This window comes from Camelina sativa, chromosome 3 (genome assembly GCF_030686135.1).
Source record: "Camelina sativa cultivar CO46 ecotype springtype chromosome 3, ASM3068613v1".
NCBI lineage: Eukaryota > Viridiplantae > Streptophyta > Magnoliopsida > Brassicales > Brassicaceae > Camelina > Camelina sativa.
The window spans coordinates 2,341,122-2,361,609 of NC_141882.1; the positions used below are offsets into that span (position 1 = coordinate 2,341,122).

The 20,488-nt window shown below is 38.5% G+C and overlaps 8 protein-coding genes across 25 annotated transcripts; 5 read left to right on the forward strand and 3 right to left on the reverse strand.

The window, feature by feature from the left end:
* Positions 1-21: 21 nt before the first annotated feature.
* Positions 22-2,124, forward strand: LOC104764121 (TOM1-like protein 2). Its single transcript, XM_010487577.3, has 4 exons — positions 22-222; positions 478-978; positions 1,082-1,363; positions 1,525-2,124. The coding sequence occupies exons 2-4, from the start codon at positions 493-495 to the stop codon at positions 1,900-1,902; spliced, it is 1,146 nt and encodes a 381-aa protein (XP_010485879.2). The 5' UTR covers positions 22-222; positions 478-492; the 3' UTR covers positions 1,903-2,124.
* Positions 2,125-3,584: 1,460 nt separating this feature from the next.
* LOC109131421 (CLAVATA3/ESR (CLE)-related protein 3-like) lies at positions 3,585-3,836 on the forward strand. 2 transcript variants are annotated; one of them, XM_087494973.1, is made up of 2 exons: positions 3,585-3,696; positions 3,739-3,836. In XM_087494973.1, the coding sequence occupies exons 1-2, from the start codon at positions 3,585-3,587 to the stop codon at positions 3,834-3,836; spliced, it is 210 nt and encodes a 69-aa protein (XP_087351099.1). The 2 variants fall into 2 exon arrangements, with proteins under 2 accessions (XP_087351099.1, XP_019097975.2); XM_019242430.2 differs by having other exon boundaries at positions 3,585-3,836.
* Positions 3,837-4,375: 539 nt separating this feature from the next.
* On the forward strand, positions 4,376-8,283 carry LOC109124626 (transcription factor GTE4). Of its 2 annotated transcripts, XM_010487616.3 has the most exons (6): positions 4,376-4,585; positions 4,706-7,117; positions 7,215-7,263; positions 7,349-7,459; positions 7,552-7,634; positions 7,843-8,283. In XM_010487616.3, the coding sequence occupies exons 2-5, from the start codon at positions 5,036-5,038 to the stop codon at positions 7,596-7,598; spliced, it is 2,289 nt and encodes a 762-aa protein (XP_010485918.1). In that variant the 5' UTR covers positions 4,376-4,585; positions 4,706-5,035; the 3' UTR covers positions 7,599-7,634; positions 7,843-8,283. The 2 variants fall into 2 exon arrangements, with proteins under 2 accessions (XP_010485918.1, XP_019098857.1); XM_019243312.2 differs by having other exon boundaries at positions 4,451-7,117.
* Positions 8,277-12,771, forward strand: LOC104764131 (uncharacterized). 10 transcript variants are annotated; one of them, XR_015594964.1, is made up of 11 exons: positions 8,502-9,013; positions 9,105-9,346; positions 9,436-9,532; positions 9,645-9,840; positions 9,944-10,025; positions 10,145-10,217; positions 10,340-10,420; positions 10,896-11,028; positions 11,106-11,198; positions 11,437-12,188; positions 12,294-12,771. XR_015594964.1 is itself a non-coding variant. In XM_010487589.3 (7 exons), exons 1-7 carry the CDS (start codon positions 8,603-8,605, stop codon positions 10,409-10,411), a joined length of 1,161 nt encoding a protein of 386 aa, XP_010485891.2. In that variant the 5' UTR covers positions 8,277-8,602; the 3' UTR covers positions 10,412-10,668. The 10 variants fall into 10 exon arrangements, 1 of the variants encoding a protein (XP_010485891.2); XR_015594957.1 differs by having other exon boundaries at positions 8,379-9,013; positions 9,657-9,840; positions 10,896-11,198; XR_015594958.1 differs by having other exon boundaries at positions 8,379-9,013; positions 9,657-9,840; positions 11,019-11,198.
* On the reverse strand, positions 10,639-12,545 carry LOC104778586 (phospholipase A1-IIalpha-like). Its single transcript, XM_010503039.3, has 3 exons — positions 12,310-12,545; positions 11,878-12,235; positions 10,639-11,552 (listed from the first exon to the last, which is right to left on the reverse strand). Exons 1-3 carry the CDS (start codon positions 12,543-12,545, stop codon positions 10,872-10,874), a joined length of 1,275 nt encoding a protein of 424 aa, XP_010501341.1. The 3' UTR covers positions 10,639-10,871.
* Positions 12,693-17,353, reverse strand: LOC104764161 (pentatricopeptide repeat-containing protein At1g06270). Of its 7 annotated transcripts, none has more exons than XM_087508029.1 (10): positions 16,841-17,353; positions 15,640-16,730; positions 14,727-15,093; positions 14,540-14,646; positions 14,397-14,453; positions 14,092-14,311; positions 13,923-14,004; positions 13,735-13,804; positions 13,467-13,599; positions 12,693-13,373 (listed from the first exon to the last, which is right to left on the reverse strand). In XM_087508029.1, exon 2 carries the CDS (start codon positions 16,660-16,662, stop codon positions 15,640-15,642), a length of 1,023 nt encoding a protein of 340 aa, XP_087364155.1. In that variant the 5' UTR covers positions 16,663-16,730; positions 16,841-17,353; the 3' UTR covers positions 12,693-13,373; positions 13,467-13,599; positions 13,735-13,804; positions 13,923-14,004; positions 14,092-14,311; positions 14,397-14,453; positions 14,540-14,646; positions 14,727-15,093. The 7 variants fall into 7 exon arrangements, with proteins under 7 accessions (XP_087364155.1, XP_087364154.1, XP_087364151.1 ...); XM_087508028.1 differs by adding an exon at positions 15,309-15,499 and having other exon boundaries at positions 13,918-14,311; XM_087508025.1 differs by having other exon boundaries at positions 15,733-16,730; positions 16,841-17,129.
* On the forward strand, positions 13,862-15,222 carry LOC104778587 (vignain-like). The gene is made up of 2 exons (XM_010503040.3): positions 13,862-14,335; positions 14,424-15,222. Exons 1-2 carry the CDS (start codon positions 13,891-13,893, stop codon positions 15,008-15,010), a joined length of 1,032 nt encoding a protein of 343 aa, XP_010501342.3. The 5' UTR covers positions 13,862-13,890; the 3' UTR covers positions 15,011-15,222.
* LOC104764163 (LOB domain-containing protein 2-like) lies at positions 17,259-19,335 on the reverse strand. Its single transcript, XM_019242129.2, has 2 exons — positions 19,289-19,335; positions 17,259-18,101 (listed from the first exon to the last, which is right to left on the reverse strand). Exons 1-2 carry the CDS (start codon positions 19,312-19,314, stop codon positions 17,438-17,440), a joined length of 690 nt encoding a protein of 229 aa, XP_019097674.2. The 5' UTR covers positions 19,315-19,335; the 3' UTR covers positions 17,259-17,437.
* Between the last annotated feature and the right edge of the window lie 1,153 nt (positions 19,336-20,488).

Here is a 20,488-nt window from a genome sequence, read left to right on the forward strand (position 1 = left end):
ATCACATTAACCCCAACAAGAAAAGTCCTGACAAGAAGTTCGAGTTAGGCTTTGTCAACATGCCACGTGTTCATCTTCTCTTTTCTAACTCTCTCTGCTGAACATTTCGTTCCGACAGATTTGCAGATGGAAGCTTAAATAATCAAAGACAAATACCAAACACACAACACAACTTACGAAAAGATCTTTGACTTGGATCATCTGTTGGAAACTTCATCCCAGGTTCTCACTTTTTCTTTAATTCAATTTTCAATTTATATTTACTTCTCCAGTGTCAAGGATCATCACTTCTGATAGATCATAGATCTAATTTATTGTAATTTTTTTGCCTTCCCTGATCTTTGCTCATTAGATTGTGATCTTGATTTGGAATTTACGATTGTGTACTGTTTGATACTATTAGACTCGAAACTGAATCGGAAATCAAATTAGGGTTTTTCTTGAAATTAGAGAATTTTTTTTGGGTTACTTGTGTAGGTGGATCACTAGAATATGGACAAATTGAAGATAGCGGAATGGGGAGAGAAGCTAAAGACTGGTGGAGCTCAGATGAGCAGAATGGTTAGTGAGAAAGTGAAAGATATGCTTCAAGCTCCGACCTTGGAATCGAAGATGGTTGATGAAGCTACTTTAGAGACGTTGGAGGATCCGAATTGGGGAATGAACATGAGGATTTGTGCTCAGATTAACAACGACGAGTTTAACGGCACCGAGATTGTTAGAGCTATCAAGAGGAAGATCTCAGGTAGGAGCCCTGTGAGCCAAAGGCTGAGCCTTGAGCTTTTAGAAGCTTGTGCTATGAACTGCGAGAAGGTTTTCTCTGAAGTTGCTTCTGAGAAGGTTCTTGATGAGATGGTTTTGTTAGTCAAGAACGGTGAAGCTGATCCTGAGAACAGGAAGCGAGCTTTTCAGCTTATTAGAGCTTGGGGACAATCCCAAGATCTTACTTATCTTCCTGTTTTTCATCAGACTTATATGGTAAAATCTCTCCTAAATCTGATTTGCTTATTATGCAAAGACGTTTTCTTGTTAGTTTGTGTCATTCTCTGTTTTTCTTATTCCTCTTTGTGATTTCTCTTAGAGCTTAGAAGGCGTGAACAGTTTAAACGCTCGTGGTGAAGAGAACTCGATGACGGGACAAACCTCTCTGGAGTCTCTCATGCAACGGCCTGTTCCGGTTCCGCCACCTGGTAGCTATCCGGTTCCTAATCAAGAACAGGCTCGTGGGGATGATGAAGGTCTTGATTATAACTTTGGGAACTTATCGATAGAGGATAAGAAAGAACAGATTGAGATTACAAGGAACAGCCTCGAGTTGCTCTCTAGCATGTTGAATACTGAAGGGAAGCCGAATCACACAGAGGTAATCTTTTGCATTATTTGCTCATTAAGCTTTATAAAAAAAAAAAACTTTACTCTTTTTCAGCTATGTGTATTTTTTTTCTTAACAAAATCTGTTTTGAGTATTCATTGAAACTTTTACTGGAGAAAAGTAAGTAATGAGGTTATATGTTATGGTTACAGGACGATCTAACGGTAAGCCTGATGGAGAAATGTAAGCAATGTCAGCCGTTGATTCAGATGATCATAGAGAGCACAACAGACGACGAGGGAGTCCTTTTCGAGGCTCTGCATCTGAATGATGAGCTCCAACGCGTTCTATCTAGTTACAAGAAGCCTGATGAAACTGAGAAGAAAGCCTCCATGGTGGAACAAGAATCATCAGGAAGCAAAGATGCTGGTCCGAAACCGACAGAGGAAGAACATCAACCTGTAAAGAAAACGGGTGACGGGGATGACACAAAACATTCAGAATCATCAGGCTCCTCCGACAAACCCGTCAAAGAGGTTAAGCAGGTGAAAATAGAACTTGGGCTTTCGAGTGATGAAGATGAGAAATGAGCAGTCTGTGTTTGTCTTTCTTCCGACATGGATATCAGAATGTTGCGAAGATTTGTTTCTTGATGGTTGTTGCTTTTAAATTATAACAATGGATTCCCACTAGCAGTGTGGAACCGTTTTAGCTTCGTTTCAAGCTTTGTGCTATAAAGTGGTTTTTGTAGACATTTTTAAACCGTAGGTGAATCTTCACCCGAAACATTTATGCGAGGTGTTTGGTCTGCACTTAGCTACTTGCTTATATGTGTTGTGACTTGTGAGGTTAGTATCTAACTTCCCTGCTGTGTGATATAGATGGCTTGTTAGATTCACCTCATTCTCAGATTAACTCGCTCGAAATATGATAGAATGGAGTCTTAACATTCTTCGAATGATAAACTGAAGAGTAATAATATTAGTTGGTCTTTTTTGGCAACTTAAGAGTTAATTGTATGTCACATACCTTATATATATATATACTAATTGATAAACAAAATCATCAAAGGGTCCAAATTGAACGATTCTATTTCCCGAATTTCCGTGAAGAGTTTTCTACAAAACTGAGATTTGATTCTTGAAAAATGCTAAATTTAAAGATGGACCAAAAAATGGTACAGTGGCACAAACCTATCGAGATTACATAATATAAGTAATGTTATAACTTAGTTAAGTGCATATAGACGATTGGTTTCACTGCAACGAAGATTAGTTAATTCATGAAACGTCACCACTTTTCTCAAATATTTTGTCGTGCTTTATACTTTTCGTCTATTGATGCTTCTATAATCAGCTTCTTATATGTCGTCGACATGCTCTACAAATTGAAGTACACGTGGCCGTAACCACTTATATGCTATTATACATCAAATAAAACTATAGAATATGTCTTGGTGGACTTAATATTCATCGTTTAAGGTTATAGATTGGTTCTTTATCCAAGGAAAGGTTATAAATTGGTCTCCACCACCTTTTCTATGCATACATTCCCAACTCTGAAAACGTCATGCGCTATCTTCATTGGTTATCCATTTCACTCCATCAACCAAAAAGCTAAAGATATTTTGACATTTTGCTACAAATCCTAAAATAAATGATTTTGTAGTTACTATACATTTGGGTTCTATGGAATTACTATAAAACTCCAGTTGCTCTTAATTTGTTATATATTTTATGGAGAGACCTATAGTTGGACTTGGAATAAAAATGACATGGATAATTGGATATGAATTGCAATTTCTTATGTTTTTCCTCACAGCTACATATTAATCAATACTTTCTCTTTGTTTTGTGGTAAATTATGTTTTTGTGTGTTTTTAGAAAACTAAAGAAATTAAACATTACCTCACTTACTATGTTGAGGGTAAAGGAATACGTTATACCCCCAAAACATGAAAAATATCAATATATCATATATTGCAAACGCAATCAAGTGATAATGACCTTGCAACTGTTCTTAGAGAAATATATAATACATGACATATTGAGGATCAAATGAATTTAGGGATGTATATATAGGAAGCTATATTCGATCTGACTAAATTTCAACTTAAATTAAATATAGATTGATGAATGAACACTCAGTATATAGCTTCCTATATATACCATTGATGTTGTCATGTTGAGGGTATATGGAGATCAACCTTTAAACTTCAAAGACTTTATATCTAGCTTATTACCTTCAAGATTTAAGAGGAAGTTACATATATATGGGAAGTCTCAAGTTATGGGTTTGTTTGGTGTTGCTAATTCTATTACTCAAATTGACCTCGGTGCACCACTATCATCGAGGTTTGGTTGCGGAGGAGAGTGGTCGAGTCCGTTTGGAACAGATTAGACGAGAGCTTTTTGAGAGGTTAAAAGAGGTGAAGGTGAGATCAGAAGGCGAAGAGACGATCCTTGGAAATACTCTTGATTCGAAGCGACTTAGTCCTGGCGGTCCTGACCCGAGGCATCACTGACCTAGAAGAATGTATGACTATGTAATGCCATTTTCGAGAGAAAGGTTCAATTAAATCCTAATGGTGTAATGTATTCGAGCTCTATAATCTTCAAATAAGAAAGACGCGTCACCTAAAACAGCTTGCTAGCTCGACATATGTAACGTATTATGTATGATAAAAATTAACAACACAGAACTGTGAGATACATATTTTGTTTTTCCAGGACTATATATAGAGCTGCATGCTGGCAACACAATTTATTGTATTCAGTTGCATATATAGTCCGCTAGCTAGTATTTTACACATAATTTGGAAGAGAAAAAATATGCATGGTAGAACTCCATCATCGTATCTATTTCACACTGTAATTTTTACCAATTTAGGAAAGAAATATTATGATCTCCTTCACTTAAAAATATCTCCAATCTCCATCGTAAATCTCCTTCACTTAAATATCTCTCAGAAATTATGGATATAATAAAATTAATGTGTTTTGGAGAAAATGGTATTATTTCAATATATTATTATCATAAGCAAGATTTTTTTGTTGTTGTTGAGAAAATGAGAAGTATATTTTTATTTTAAATTTAATTTGATTATTAGGCTTTTTAATATATTTGGGAAAGTGATTTGGTTTGTGAGGCCCAAACCTAAAAAAGCTATCGGGTCGGGTAAACGAACCAAAAAAAATCTAACGCTGGGTTGCTTCTTCTTCTTCTTCTTCTTCCTCGCTCTTGCGGCGGCTTCTCTCTCCCAAGCTCGTTGAGGTAAAAGCATCCTCCAAATTCTCCTTTTTTTTCCAGATCAATCCTTTCTTTCCCTTACCTTCTCTCTACTGGTTCCGTTTCCTGACGAATTTTTCTATTTTTTTTTTCTTCTTCCCTAAGGTTCGTGTCGATCTCAAAGCTCTGAGATTCGAATGACCTAATTGTCTCTGTTCTTCTTATTCTGGGGAATTTTGAATCGCATATAGTCCGCATCTACTTGCTGCGTCAAATTTGAATCAGAAACCCTAATTTCGTGGGCCTTTGTGCAGTCTCACAAATTTGCACACTCTCTCAAAATCGTTCTGGAAATTAGGGTTTCACGGTGGAAGATTTGATTTCGGCTGATTAGAGGGCTTTCTGACAGTATTAATCGGGAGAAGTGAAGAAAAAAAAAGGCATCAATTTAGGGCAAAATTAAGAGCGTGAAATTAGGGTTTCGGAAGTGTATGTATGGCGTCGGAGCCTGTTAACGGAGGAGAAGGAATCGATGGAGCTAGAGAGAAGCAAATCATTAAAGTTTATAAGAGGAAAGGCAAAGGTCAAAGAAAACAGTCGCCCTTCTTTGCCATCGAGAAACCAGAGGCGAATTTAGAAAACGAGAATGATAACAGTGATGTGAATCCTTCTGAAACTCTAGCTCCAGAGTCCGTGGATCCTATAGTCGTGGTGAAGGATTCTGTTCAAGAGGTTGCTCTTGGGGCCAATTCTCAGGAAGACAGCCTGCCTGGTGATGATTCAGATAAAGTCATTGACAAGCCTCTTGTGGAAGCTTTTACTCATGCTCAACCTCAGGATGATGCCACGGATAAGAAGGTTCAAGATGATGATGTGAACACTATTGTAGGCGACAAGTCTGTAGATGCACCCTCGCAAAGCAACAAAGCTCAAGATGATGTCAATACAGTGGTTGTTGATGAAAACTCTATCAAGGAACCTCCTAAAAGTATTGCCCAAGAAGAAGATGGTACTACTGTGATCGTTGACAAGAACCCTATTGAAGTACCTTCTCAATCCCTATCAGTGGAAGATGTCAATACACTTGTTGTTGATAAGAATCCCATTGAAGTGTCTTCTGAGGAATATGTCCACGTGGTAGATGCAGATAATCTGATAAAAGAAGCTCACCCTGAAAACCTTGTTGAAAGAGATGCCCAACAGCCCGCAGGCCTTACCTCTGATTCTGGTCACGCTACTGCTGCTGGAAGCATGCCTATGGAGGAGGACGCAGATGGTCGTATTAGGATACATGTAGCTTCCACAACGAAGCAACAGAAAGAGGAGATCAGGAAGAAGCTTGAGGATCAGCTTAACGTGGTCAGAGGTATGGTAAAGAAGATAGAGGATAAAGAGGGTGAGATTGGTGCATACAATGATTCTCGTGTTTTGATTAACACTGGTATTAATAATGGTGGAGGAAGGATTCTCTCTGGGTTTGCCTCAGCTGGACTTCCTCGTGAGGTCATCAGAGCACCAAGGCCTGTAAATCAACTAAGCATATCAGTGTTGGAGAATACTCAGGGAGTCCATGAGCATGTGGAGAAAGAGAAAAGAACGCCCAAGGCAAATCAGTTTTATAGAACTTCAGAGTTTTTACTTGGTGACAAGTTACCACCTGCAGAGAGTAACAAGAAATCAAAATCAAGTGCGAAGAAGCACGGAGGAGATGCTGGGCATGGGTTTAGTGCAGGGTCTAAAGTTTTCAAGAATTGCAGTGCTCTACTTGAAAGGCTGATGAAACATAAGCATGGTTGGGTGTTTAATGCTCCAGTAGACGTGAAGGGTCTAGGTTTGCATGATTACTTCACCATTATCGAGCACCCTATGGATTTGGGAACTATAAAGTCTGCGTTAACAAAAAATATGTACAAGTCACCAAGAGAATTTGCAGATGATGTTAGACTTACTTTCCACAATGCCATGACTTACAACCCACCAGGACAAGATGTTCATGTCATGGCGGAAACACTATTACAGATCTTTGAGGAAAGATGGGCTGTAATAGAGGCAGACTACAATCGCGAAATGAGATTTGTCACTGGTTATGAAATGAATCTTCCAACTCATACAATGAGGTCTAGACTTGGTCCTACAATGCCGCCACCACCGATTAATGTGAGGAATACGATAGACAGAGCAGACTGGAGTAATCGCCAACCAACTACAACACCTGGAAGAACACCAACTAGTGCAACACCTTCTGGAAGGACACCTGCTCTGAAGAAGCCAAAAGCCAACGAACCAAATAAAAGAGATATGACATATGAGGAGAAGCAGAAGCTAAGTGGCCACTTGCAAAACTTGCCTCCAGATAAACTAGATGCAATTGTACAAATTGTTAACAAGAGGAATACTGCTGTGAAGCTACGGGATGAAGAAATTGAGGTTGATATTGATAGTGTTGATCCAGAGACCTTGTGGGAGTTGGACAGATTTGTAACCAACTACAAAAAGGGCTTGAGCAAGAAAAAGAGAAAAGCTGAGCTAGCTATTCAAGCTAGAGCAGAAGCCGAGAGGAATAGCCAACAACAGATGGTAGTTATCCTGAGAAGTTTACTCCTTTTGTTATTTGCTTTCTTGTTTTACTTGAAATTGTATGCTCATATTTGTTTGTTTTTCCTCTTGATTGCAGGCTCCAGCACCAGCGGCACATGAGTTTTCTAGGGAGGGTGGCAACACAGGTAATTTTGCCGGGCTCTTATATATAGATATTTAACTTCCCTCTCTTTGGTATGAACAACTTAGGGATAATAATTCTTACCGCAGCTAAGAAGACACTTCCTACACCATTACCTTCGCAAGTGGAGAAGCAAAACAATGAGACAAGCAGATCAAGTAGTTCAAGCAGCTCTTCCAGTGGTTCCAGCTCTTCTAGTGGTACATGCTGCTCTCTGAGTTATCTAACATGTCCTCTGATATATTGCTAATGTGAAATTTTATTACTAAACCCCTCTGTGTTGGGCGTGCAGATTCGGACAGTGACAGCTCTTCGTCGTCTGGATCAGATCGGACCTAGAGTCTAGTGTACAAGAGGGTTGATGTTGACAAATATGTAAGTTCATAGCTATCATCCACTGTTAATCTAAATAACATATGTGTTGTCAACAACATCTTCCTTATCTCCATTTTGGCATGTTGAATGTTGCTGGTCCATATCCTGGGTAGTTTGTTATATATATTTGCTGATAGTTGGTAAACATACATAGGATCTCTAGTTGTATATTGTAACCGGGGTGTGATGGTTTTTATGGTGGAAACAGGGCGTTGGAAAGATGGAGGTAGAGTAGAAGAGGATTTGGGAGGTGAAGGAAGGATGATGACCGTACAGGCTTTGGGGGCAGAGAAATAATAGAGTGGATGGGGTTGGTTTTTATCTTTCATGGGAGCACAAGATTATGTGTATCATATTCATATCGCTGTTTAGAGTAAAAAAAGAAGAAGAAAAATCTATTATTCTTAATTTTTTTTTTGACGTAGTAGGAGGATTATGGCTGTGTTTGTCTACTTTAGATGTAACTGTAGGGGTTGGGTTTGGTGTCTCACTTTGTATATCTCTGCCTCTCACACTCTCTCTCGGTCTTTTGTTTTTAGCGGGTTTAGTTGGTTTGACTGCTTGATCAATTTTAGTTAGGTGCTTTTAATTCAAAGATTCTGGATTCTTAAAAAACTTGTAGTATTGTAAGCTTGTGAGTTTGTGACCCCTTTGTTAGCTTTGTTTTCTCGTTGCTTCCACACTATTACTACCCTTATCTATCCTCTTCTCTATTTGATCTATACAATATTACAATGGTTTGCTAGGGAAACATACTACAAAAGATTTTTTTTTAAATCTATCTAATCTGACAATTTCCGAACTGGTTTCACCTTTACCGAAGATAAAAAAAAAACATGTAAACATGGCCATCAGTAACTATGTGGAGGCTTTGTGTTGGTAAAAAAACCAAAAGCTTTTGGGGAAAAGATGAAGCAATGGCTATGGAAGAGGAGCAGTGAAGCATTGAGAGAAGGGTTGAGAGAAGAATGTTGATTCATCATCTGCGTCCCTTTCCACTGAATTCTCTTTCTCCTCGTTCTTTCACCATCTCCACTGCTCTCTCTTCTACTTCTTCTTCTTCTACTGCAACGAAGCAACACAAGCTTTGGTCTGGTCTGGAAAGCTGGAGAAAGAGTCCTGTCAATGACCTTCGTCTCTGGGGACCTACGGGTCCTCTACTCTCTTCTTCCGACTCCATCTCCGTCGACTTCTCCGGTCTGGTCTCGGCGGCGTCTTCTCTCGCCGATCTCGGAGCTCTCGTCCTTTCAACCTCTGACCCTCTCTCTAAATCTCATATCTCCCATTTAGCTTTCTCGCGTTGGCGCCGTGAGAATCTCCCCGTTGGTTCAATCTCACATCTTCCTTCTTCTCCTGCTCGTCCTCCCAAACCACTCCTCGTCTGTGTTTTCTCTCCTTTCTGTTTCTCTCTAATCTAATTTTGATTTGAGTTTATCAAAATCAGCTAATTGTCTTCTTTGTATTTTGCAGGTTGCGACCAACGAAGTTCCAAATCCGAAAGATTCGAAGCTTCCTCTCAATGCTCATATGCTTCACAACCTCGCTCATGTCGAGCTCAATGCTATTGATTTGGCTTGGGACACTGTTGCTCGTTTCTCCCCTTTCTTCCACGTTTTGGGTCACAACTTCTTTGATGACTTTGCTCATGTTGCTGATGATGAGAGTCGCCATTTCTTGTGGTGTTCCCAGAGACTCGCTGAGCTTGGTTTCAAGTTCTGTCTTATTTAAAGTCTTAAACTTTTTGACTGATTGCTATTGGTTTTCAAGACAGCCATTAACTTTCATCATCTTCGTCTTCAAGGTATGGAGATATACCGGCTAATAACTTACTGATGAGGGAATGCGAGAAAACATCCAACAATGTTGCTGCTCGCTTGGCTGTTATCCCTCTTGTACAGGTAATTGAATGCCCCCCACTCTTCCCATATGGATGATATCACAGATGTACGTAACTGGAGATAGATACCAACTTTTTTTAGCCTTTTGATAGCATAATTCATACCAATTTAGTTAGTTTTATAGGAGGCTAGAGGACTTGATGCTGGACCTAGGTTGGTCAAAAGGCTGACGGGCTTTGGAGATAATAGGACTTCCAAAATAGTGGCTAAGATCGCTGAGGAGGAAGTTGCACATGTAGCTGTTGGTGTAGACTGGTTTCTCTCTGTGTGTCAAAAGATGAACCGTGCTCCTTGCCCTACATTTAAAGGCATAGACAAGTTTTCTTATCCATGTTTTCTTATATCTCAGCTTTTCTCCCCTGGTTTTATACAGAGATCATAAATCTGTTTTTAACCATATGTGCTGTGCAGATCTGATCAAAGAGTATGGTGTTGAGTTAAGGGGCCCTTTTAATCACTCGGTTCGGGAGGTGGCTGGCCTTCCACGAGATTGGTAAGGAGACTCCAGTCAGATTCTTTCAAAAAAAAACTTCATCTAAAGGCATTATCTATATCAACGCACATTTCAATTTAGCGCAACAGATTAAGTTTTCTTATTCCATATATCTTTAGGTATGATTCATCATGTGTCACAGAAGTGGATAAAGTCGCTAACAAACAGGATGACAAAGAGCAACTCTCTGCAGTATGTTTTTTTCTTTGTTCATGTTTTTTTCGGTATGCTTCTGAAGGAGGCAAAAACTTGCTGAAGATGGTATCTTTATCTAAGTTTTAATGTATGGTTTTTGTTGCATTTCATCACGACAGGTTTACGATAGGCTCACTCACATTATCGAAATGGAGAGTGATAATTCAAGTCTCGAAAGGCCAGACAAATGACATGATGCGGTCAGAGTCATAATTTAATGGCGTTATAACTTATGAATGAGTGTCAGGCGTGGTTTCTTGGGATCTGAAAGAACAAATTAATGTGTTCTTATACGAAATAGTTCAAACCTAGCTCTAGCTTAGAATTTTCCTCTCTTACTGCGGCTATTGTTTATGGTGATTTTATGCCTTTGCTCCTTGTGCATGCGTGACTATCACAGTTGAAATATACATGAGAGTTGATCCAAGCAACCACTTTATGTTATAAATTTGCTCGCATCCAAGAGAGGTTTAGTATTTAATCAAGTACAGAAATTTCGAATTTGTCACTTTCTATGTACTTGTCTTCTTCATCTTGGGTTGCATTTGCATAGACTGACTGAGATTCGGTTCTTAGATCCTTTGTGCTTCTAAATGATTTCTTTTTGTGTGTACAAACATATCGTGCGGAACCTTTTATAAGATTTAGTAACTAAACTGTATTAAGCTCTTGTAGTTGGTTACTAGTTGAGGAGGAGTCGTCATCATCAGCATCATCATCATTATCATCATGATCTCTCCTGTGGACATTTAGCTTCCATGTCCCATCATTCATTTGAACCATCCCTTTGTTTGCCAGACACCTCCAGGTACTTGGCACTAAGTACTCGTCCTTCAGAGCATCTAATCCTTTATTTACCAAAGAAATATCCCGGCCAATCTCCAGCTTGAATACCCCGGCTGCATCTTGCATCCCTGCTATGCCGTGCAGATAGATCTCCAGGTTATGGTAGTTCCTAAAGTTCAGAGACCGTTTCAGGTACGTGGAGTTCAATGTATTGATCTCTAATACCTCGCCTATTTCTGCATACAGTAAGAGTGGATAATGTGGTGCGACATCTGGAACATTTACTATTCTTAGGATGTTTAGTGGTTTGAGTGAGTCGACGATTTTTTTGAAGTCTTGGTCTCCAATCCTAGGACTTCCGAAAGCGAAAACTGTGATAGGAACTTGCTTTTTCTGAAGACTTATATCGATCTTGCTGTTTTTGCCATAGACAATATCTGCAGCTGATAGAACTGACATAACGGCGCCCAAGCTATGGCCAGTGAAAGTGATGCTTACTTCTTCATTCTTGTAAACTTCCAGCAACCTCTTGAGCTCTCCTTGTACCTAAAACCAAAACCAAGACACAATGCCATCCATTAGGAGAAAGAAGGAGATATGGAAGTAGGGTTGTTAATGTTGTCATGGGCCGCCACGCCATGTTATGAGCTCAACCCATCCGCCTTGATAAGTTAAACCCCTGTCACTGATTCTAACCCGCGGGCGGGACTGCATTGGACCTTAAAAAGGCACCCAAAAAATGAAATGGTCCAGCGGGTTTTTTCCTGGCCTGTGGTGGGCTTAGGTTTGGAGCAGTCCTGGTCCGATCCTGATGTTTCAAAATTAATAAAATGGTCCGCACTGATATGATGATAAAGAAAAGGGTGAAGACCTGTTCTCGTGCACTAGTCTTGGCATAAGGCGAGCGAGAATCAGAAGCGGTGTAGATATCGAGCCAGCCACTTCCAATACGAGGGCTATCTTTGGGGTCTTTTACCGGGAAAACTGAGATAGCTGACTCAAGTGGAAAATCGAAATCATTAGCCCATTCATATGGCTGAAGTGTTCCTCTCCATGCCACAACAATGTCTCTCCTTCCTAACATCGCTTTTCCTTGGTCTGTAGCAACCGCAATGTAGCCCATCCAGTTAGTCTGCACGCGAGAGGCATCCTTTGACAAAGGCTTGACGATGAAACAGATTGGTAAGTTTATGGAAGCTGTTGCGTAGATGTACTTGGTCACCTCGTACCTGAAAATCTTCTACGGGTAAGCTAATGTTGTTGTCGAATCCAATATGAAACATTTAGGGCATATGGCAAGTACCTGAAAGGGTTGGCTTTAATGAAGCCGGTTCGAGCAAAGAGTTGTTTCTTGGAGTAATAACAGTCACCAGCATATCTGGACTTACGGTCCCAGTTAAAGGCGTCGTAACCAACCTGAGACATCTCGCCATAGTGAATGAGGTAGCGGCGAAGATCCGGGTCAAGTGGATCAAGCAGGCCTTGCCATTTCTTTTGGCCATTCAGCTCCTTCCATCTCTTTGCTATGTCGTCCAACATATTTGCCTTCGGTTTTTTTACAAACCTTTATCTTCTTGATCTTGATTATTGGATAGTAACATGGCTCCTTGTGTGAAAGAGTTGAATAATGCGTGAAGGAATTGGTCCTTGATGCACGGTCCTTCACATATATAGTGCTGATTTAAGTTTTTGTTAAGTGTACCGTGTACGCATATAACAATTTATAGTATTAACATCAGTTTCAACGGTTAACCAACGCTTAAAACATGTTTTGTTAGTTACATCAAATATTACATTAATCAAAGACAATTAATTCCCTCTGGCTTGTCCAATATGATTCGGTTTAACCAAACCGGAAACGTCTATCCAGAACCGAAGCAGGGGATTATGCTCAGCCACTTGACTGGGTGAGTTTCTTTGTATTCATGGTCCCTGCTCTGCGTTGTTCTTGAAGACTTTATCATCTAGCATCAATCATCAATGCCAAACCTGAAGCTAAATTTCTCACAAGCAGATGTCACCATCAAATCCCACTGATACGCTTGCCAACAGGTTGTTCAAGATGTAAATCTTACTTCAAATAGAATCAACCACCCCTTACGACCATTATCCTCATTTTGCGACAGTCCTCTCTGTAAATGAACCTTTCTGGTACTGCTTGAGAATCATTTGACCGTACAGTTTCAGGAGTTTCGGTACATGGGCACTTGTGACATCGGAAAGCTCTTCCTCTCAAACATTTGTCCGGGACTCAAGTTTCTGTCATCTGCAATGGCTGACATGACCATACTGACTTCAGCAAGCAAGTCTTGAACGACATCTGAGAAAGGTTTCTCAACAGGGTTTCTGACAGTCATGAACTTGATCCTACCATATTTTGCAGTATCATAAACCAAGAGTTAAACAAACTAGTAATATCATCGTAAGTATTACAAGTGCTACAATAAAAGTAATAGGTACCTGGAAGCCTCAAATTTCTTCAGTCACATGTTTTTCCGTAGCTCAAGACTTGTCAGCACAAAAGTTTATTATGGAATCGCCAACGATTTTCAGAGAAACCAAACCCGCACCAGTTTTACAGCAAGTATGCTACCTGCAAATTGTCAAAAGAAGAGAAAATTCCAGTTTTCAGGACAAAAAAATACGATTTCTGGAGAAATAGGCATAACATAAACATATATCAGTTGACTAAAATAAACCAAATTCTACGACTAACTCTTAAACTTACGTATCTGCATATTGTTTAGGATGAGACAGAAGGAAACTTGTCCCACTGGAACTGCAACAAAACACAAAACCTGTGACCAGGAAAGCAGCACATGACTGAAGGTTATATACCATAGAGAAAACTCATTTCCCAAACTCCATCTTAAAACAAACAAAAATGCTGAACGTACTTAAAAATTCTAACCTGACCTTGGTCGTTTCGATTTGCTTTGTCTTGATAGCTTCAAGACTATGTTCCGTCAATTCCTCTATGTATGACCCACACAAAACCCTGAAGCAGCGGTTTGAGAACTGGCTTAAAACCCACAGCAAATTATACGGAGGAAGAGATGAGTGGATGCTACGGTTTGGGATATACCAGTCTAACGTCCAGTTGATTGACTACATCAACTCCCTCCACTTGCCCTTTAAGTTAACGGATAACAGATTCGCGGACATGACCAATTCTGAGTTTAAGGCCCATTTTCTCGGTTTGAACACGTCTTCCTCGAGGTTACACAGGAAAGAGAGGCCGGTTTGTGACCCAACAGGCGATGTGCCGGCTGCTGTAGACTGGAGGAAACAAGGTGCTGTGACTCCTATTAGAAATCAAGGAAAATGCGGTATGAAACTATGCTCTTACACAATTCATTCTATAGTTAAAGAATTTGCCAACGTTCATACTGATTGCGTTTTATTTTTCTTGTGCAGGAGGTTGCTGGGCATTCTCTGCAGTGGCAGCTATTGAAGGCATCAACAAAATCAAAACAGGAAACTTAGTGTCTCTTTCAGAACAACAACTCATAGATTGTGATGTCGGTACTTACAACAAAGGCTGTAGCGGTGGATTAATGGAAACAGCATTCGAATACATCAAAACCAATGGTGGACTCGTCACCGAGACCGACTATCCATACACAGGCATAGAGGGTACCTGCGACCAAGAAAAAACCAAAAATAAGGTGGTTACGATACAAGGTTTCAAAAAGGTAGCCCAGAACGAGGCGAGCCTACAAATCGCTGCAGCTCAACAGCCAGTATCAGTTGGAATAGACGCTGGTGGATTTATCTTTCAGCTCTACGGTTCTGGTGTTTTCACAAGCTACTGTGGAACAAATCTCAACCATGGAGTCACTGTTGTTGGATATGGAGCAGAAGGCGATCAAAAGTACTGGATCGTAAAGAATTCATGGGGAACGGGATGGGGTGAAGAAGGCTACGTACGGATGGAGCGCGGTTTAAGTGAACAGACAGGTAAATGTGGTATTGCTATGCTCGCAAGCTATCCCTTGCAGTGAGTCCACAAATCTCGAGAAGCTTTAGAGCCGTTTCCTTTTGGATAACAGAAAATTTGATATGACAATTCTCTCTGTATGACAATCTGCAATAGCGCAGTAAAATAATTACGAGTGCGAAATAAAGTCCTAGAGATAATTGAGAACAGGATTCTAAAGATAATGTGCGATTATAAGAGAAACATATGATTACTATAAAGCATTCTGCTTGATAACTTGCTTCTTATAAGGCTTGGCATAAAGTCTAGTGATATTGAATAAGAGAATCCTCACAACCTAAGATATAAGCTAAAACACTTACGATGACAACAAGTGACAACAAATAGCATCCACATAAGTCCGCAAAAAAAAATCAGCATCAGCTTCCAATGATTTCATTATACCAAAACATTCTCTCCACATTATCTTTATGCTCACTTGATACTACAAATACTCCACAACAAACTTGCAGATGGAGTGCACAATAGTTACAAGATATGGAGACAAATTGAACTGTTATAAAAACAAAATATGTCTAATCAGAAACAACAAAAAATATTCCCAAGTTTGGGGTATGAGTTTCTCATTCCATGATCGGAACTGCAGCTATTCTTACAAAATCTTAACATTTATCTGATGACTACAGGAAATACCTAGGACTTTAGTTCTGAAAGCCTTTGTCTAACAGTACAAGCAAGCTTCCATTCACCAATGCTAATAAGACGCTCGACCACTTTTTGCCTAACCTTGATATATGGTATGAACCCTCTATCAGTCATTCTCATAACCATCTTCCCTGCCAAAATGTATTCCCTAACCTCTAGGCAACCCTCGACTACTACCTCATAGCTCTCAAATTCCACAGGGCAATCTCGACTTTCTACAAACTCGATCATCTCAATGGCTTTCCAAGTTTCCCTGTTGGCTCTCAAAGCTGATGCTACTTTTGTCAACATCCCTTTCCGTGGAGAAATACCAGCTTTGCTCACCATTTCTTTCACAATATTCACCACATCGTTAGTCTTTCTAGCCAAACACAATGAATTAATCACGGCCCCGTAACTTTTCACATCAGGAATACAGCCAGCTGCACCCATTTCCTCAACAACTCTAACCGCCTCATCCAACTTATCAACAGCACAGAGTGAGGACACTAAATAATTGCAAGTTCCAGTATCAGGCCTATATCCAATCAGTTTCATCTCATTAATAATATCTGCAACAGACTGGGATCCTCGTCGCCGTTCAAGCCAAGCATCAGACAGAAGTAGGTGTGTCTGAGGACTAGGAAGACAGCCAGAACGAAGAGTGCGCTGTAGGATTGCGAAAGACAAAGGAAGCGGATCAGAACTCTGAAGGCAGTAAGTAAGAAGGCTGGAGTAGACAATCTTTGGCAGAGAACGTGGTCTCACAGGCACAAAACTTTGGAGGATTTCATCAATGACTCTGATTCTATGATGATGGTGAAAAGCAGAGAGAAAGGAGAATAACATTGAGTTTTGGTAAGGCTCTTTGAGTGACACAACAAGGTCAGGGATTCGAAGATACTCCTTAGTCTCAACAGCACATTTTATAGCCTTTTCAACCGCTTCAAAAGAAGAGATTGACCGAGAAAAGGGAATGCAGGACCGAGAATAAGCAAGGGGTTTTCGCAGATGTGTCAAGCGAATTGCCATTTCCTATTCCCAGAGACCTGATCGACTATAAATTCATCAACTTTGGCATCAGAAAAAAGCTTCCTTTCCTGTCGTAAACATAAAGTACACCTGAGTCAGTCAGCTAACGTCGATGATGGTGAACGAAAGACTAACGTTCAATATAAAAAGGATCTTCTTTTAGAAGCAAAATTCATACCTTTTTAGAAAAATTGAAGCTTTTTTACAGGACGAATGATATTTTCCTCGGCAGGGGAATATCATCGAACAACTGGACGGCAAAATCCGGAGAACTCAAATGTATAGACAATAACTTGAGATTTGTTAAATCGGATCAAAGTGGGTAATCCGGAATACCCAATTGAGCTTCGATCGAATACGTCCTCCACAGATTTGATATGTAGAAGCAGAATGAATGGGTGATTTGAACAAAGGAATCTTCTCCAGACTCAGAGTAGAGAAGCGTTGCGTTTGATTCTATACCAGCCTCTGTCTTGTTAAACCTAACCGGATTTATTCAATAGGTTAGTTTAACCGGAAATTGATCGGTTCAGTCACTTTTATCAAAATTATAGCGTATACTACTTAACTTAACTATGAATTTTTTTGACCGGTTCTTCTATGAATTTTTACTATTGCAACAGGGACATACATAATGAGTGAATAAACCCGTACAACTTTTTTTAACTCTGGGAGACATAAAATACAACACGAATTTCAATAATTATGAAATAGTCAACTATATAACATGCTTCGTGTTCGATTAGAACACGTAACAATTAAACATTATAGGTACTTAACGTGGGAGATAGTGTTGCCCTTGTTTAAAACCATTGATCACTGCTGCATAACATTGTTGCCTTTGATCGTGCTTTAGATTTTCCCAACCATCTTGCAAATCCCTTGATGTATATGATCCACCATTAACAATCTCCCCATTCACACCAACACCATTGTTATTAACAGTACTAAATCCTCCCGATCCACTTGAATTCATCACTAATCCGGTCGTCTTGTTGTTGTTATTGTTGGTATATACTCGTTGATGATTATTATCCCAACCAAGGAGTGGTTGATTATGAAACAAGCTTTTGTATAACTTGAGCTCTTCACAAACCCTCCTATACTCTCCATAGGAGCCAAGGACTGGATCTCTCTGTCTCCATAGAGCTTCCCATGTCAAAGAATCAGACAGCTTGGTACGGTCCTCTTCACGTACGGTCCGTACCATTTTCTGTACGTTACTGACACCGAAGACCTTGTGCACGGCCTGAAACTCTTTCGTCTTGCGGGCTGGGTAATACGGCGATAAGATACATTCGTTGTTGCATTTTTTCCTTTGATGTTTGCATGAAGCACATGCTTGATGCGACGATGAGTTATTGGAGATGTTGTTGTTGTTGTTGGTGGTGGTGGTATTAGAGTTCCTTTGCATCATGTCATGTCCTTCGTAAAGGAAACTTAAAATTATAATACAATTATAGATGTCAGTGATCGATCAGATTAAGACATACTTTCTCAAAAAGTTAAAACAAGAACCGTCTAGCTAGATCATTCATTAATCTAAGGTTTGATTAGTTGTATAAACCTTATTAATATTTTGACGATTAATTTGATATAGATCCTAACGTGACTTTGGGGAATTAGAATTCACATGGTATAGAAGAGGTGTAATTAAATTTACACTTTTTGGTTGTTCATTAAAAAGTTTACATTATAAAATTTAGAGTGTTCGATTGGTTACATTTCCCTAAGTATTCGATGATAAAGCCGCCTTTTAACAGTAAAGCCGATACTGACTTTAAGATATACCACCGCTGGAAAAAATCGTTCTATATATAATTTTTCTTAGTACAAACTACTTGTAGTATATATACGGAATGCGGGTTTGGATTCTAGTGTAATACAATAATGAAGATATTAAATCATATATATAGATCTTTTTTTTTACAATTTATATATTTCTACTATATAATTATGCTTTCCGTATAAAAAGGTGTTTTTTTTTGTTAAAGAGTATTGTATACAAAAATCAAAAATGTTTTCGATAACCTGTATATAGTTTCTAATTTTTAAAGAACTGGTGGGTCAATGACTTAATATATGAAGTTAACCAAAAAAATATATAGAACATATCATAAACAGATATATACCGTAATAGAAACAAATTAGAAGTCGGAATATATAGATTAATTTAAGGAAAGCTAATATTATAATCACAAGCATGCATGTGTTTTCTACTTGTACATCGAATATGTCTTCATTTCAACCAGTCCTTATAGCTTATTAATATATGGGATTAGCTAATATTGCATACTCATTGTTTCTCTCTTAATATATTAGCTAGACGCATTACTACTAGCCAACATATTAAGAGAGAACAGTGTACTAAATATTTGGTAATTAAGTATGACAACATTTTCATATAGTGCTATAATTTTATGGGACTCACATAAATAAAATATATATATATATATATATATATATATACATATATGCATGGATCTGGCCGGTAGACTAATTGAAGCATTATAGAATCTATACACACCGTAGTCACAATTGACAAGGAAATAAGATGAAACATGTATACCACAAAAGAATAATAATAGTTTGAACATATATAATTTCGAGAAGGGCTAATACAAACCTCTTGGCTCTTTTATTTACCTTCATTTGTGTGTTAATAGCAATTGAAGCTATGGGGTTATATTAATAATAAGGGGTATTTATAATTTAGTGTTTTAATTTTGGATAAAGAAAGATGAATAATGGTGCACAAAGAGTTTGTCTGATGAACATGAAAAGATTGTTTGGTTAATGAAAGAAAAAGGTGTTTGGATGAAGGGTCGATTATGAGTTTTTAGGTTGCTCATGACAAAGGACAATTAACAACTATGAAATCAATAAACAAAACGAATTTTGGATTTATATTTGATTTGTTTTGAAAAGAATACGTGGAAAGAAAAATAATACTATGCTAGAAAAAATCAATATATTAAAGTGTTTGGTTGTTTCAATATTTAAGTTTGTTTTTATATAGTCATAATTGCATAATTTGGGAAGACTTTCTTTTTTTTTTTTAGGTAAAGCATCTTAGGTTTGTATGGATAGTGGACTAGTGAGTATATCATTCTCATGTGTTATTTGGTGAGGAAGATGTCTTGTGGATACCTCTATCTGGTTGATATTTACTGACTAAATAATTTTTTTTCCTTCGACAAAGCTGAATATACTAATTTGATTGTGAAGTTACATTGTCTCGATGTAAGGTATATAATATATATCATTGGGTGAAAAAAAGTACTCCAACTTAAAGCAAACAGAACATTATTATAGTGAGGACAAAAGTTGGCTAGTAAATGTGTTGCTAAAATTGAGATATATACTAAGATTATCATGAGTTATCTTTCTATTACTAATGTTATGTCTTTTCTCATGTCAATACGTGTTACTACTTACTACTATATATTGTCTTATGCAAGAGCCCATGATACAATCAAAGAATCTATGTTAATCTATAAAAAGAATTTTATACTTTTTATGTTAATCTATAAAAATACTTTTTATGTTAATCGATAAAAAAAAAAACTTTTTCTTTAACCAATCAGACCGATGGAGAATATCAAAACCATAATATGTACTAATGAAACAAATTGGCATTTGTTATGAAATCGATGTGTCGTGACTTAAGAGTAGAAAATAATGCGTGGACACTAGGGTTACAACTTTACAACGATCGAGAGATAACTAATTCCACAACTGATCATATGCACCGGTCTAAGAGACAATCATAATCATAATCAAAGATCAATTTTAACTTGTTGGTTATTGTGCTGTCCACGTTGAC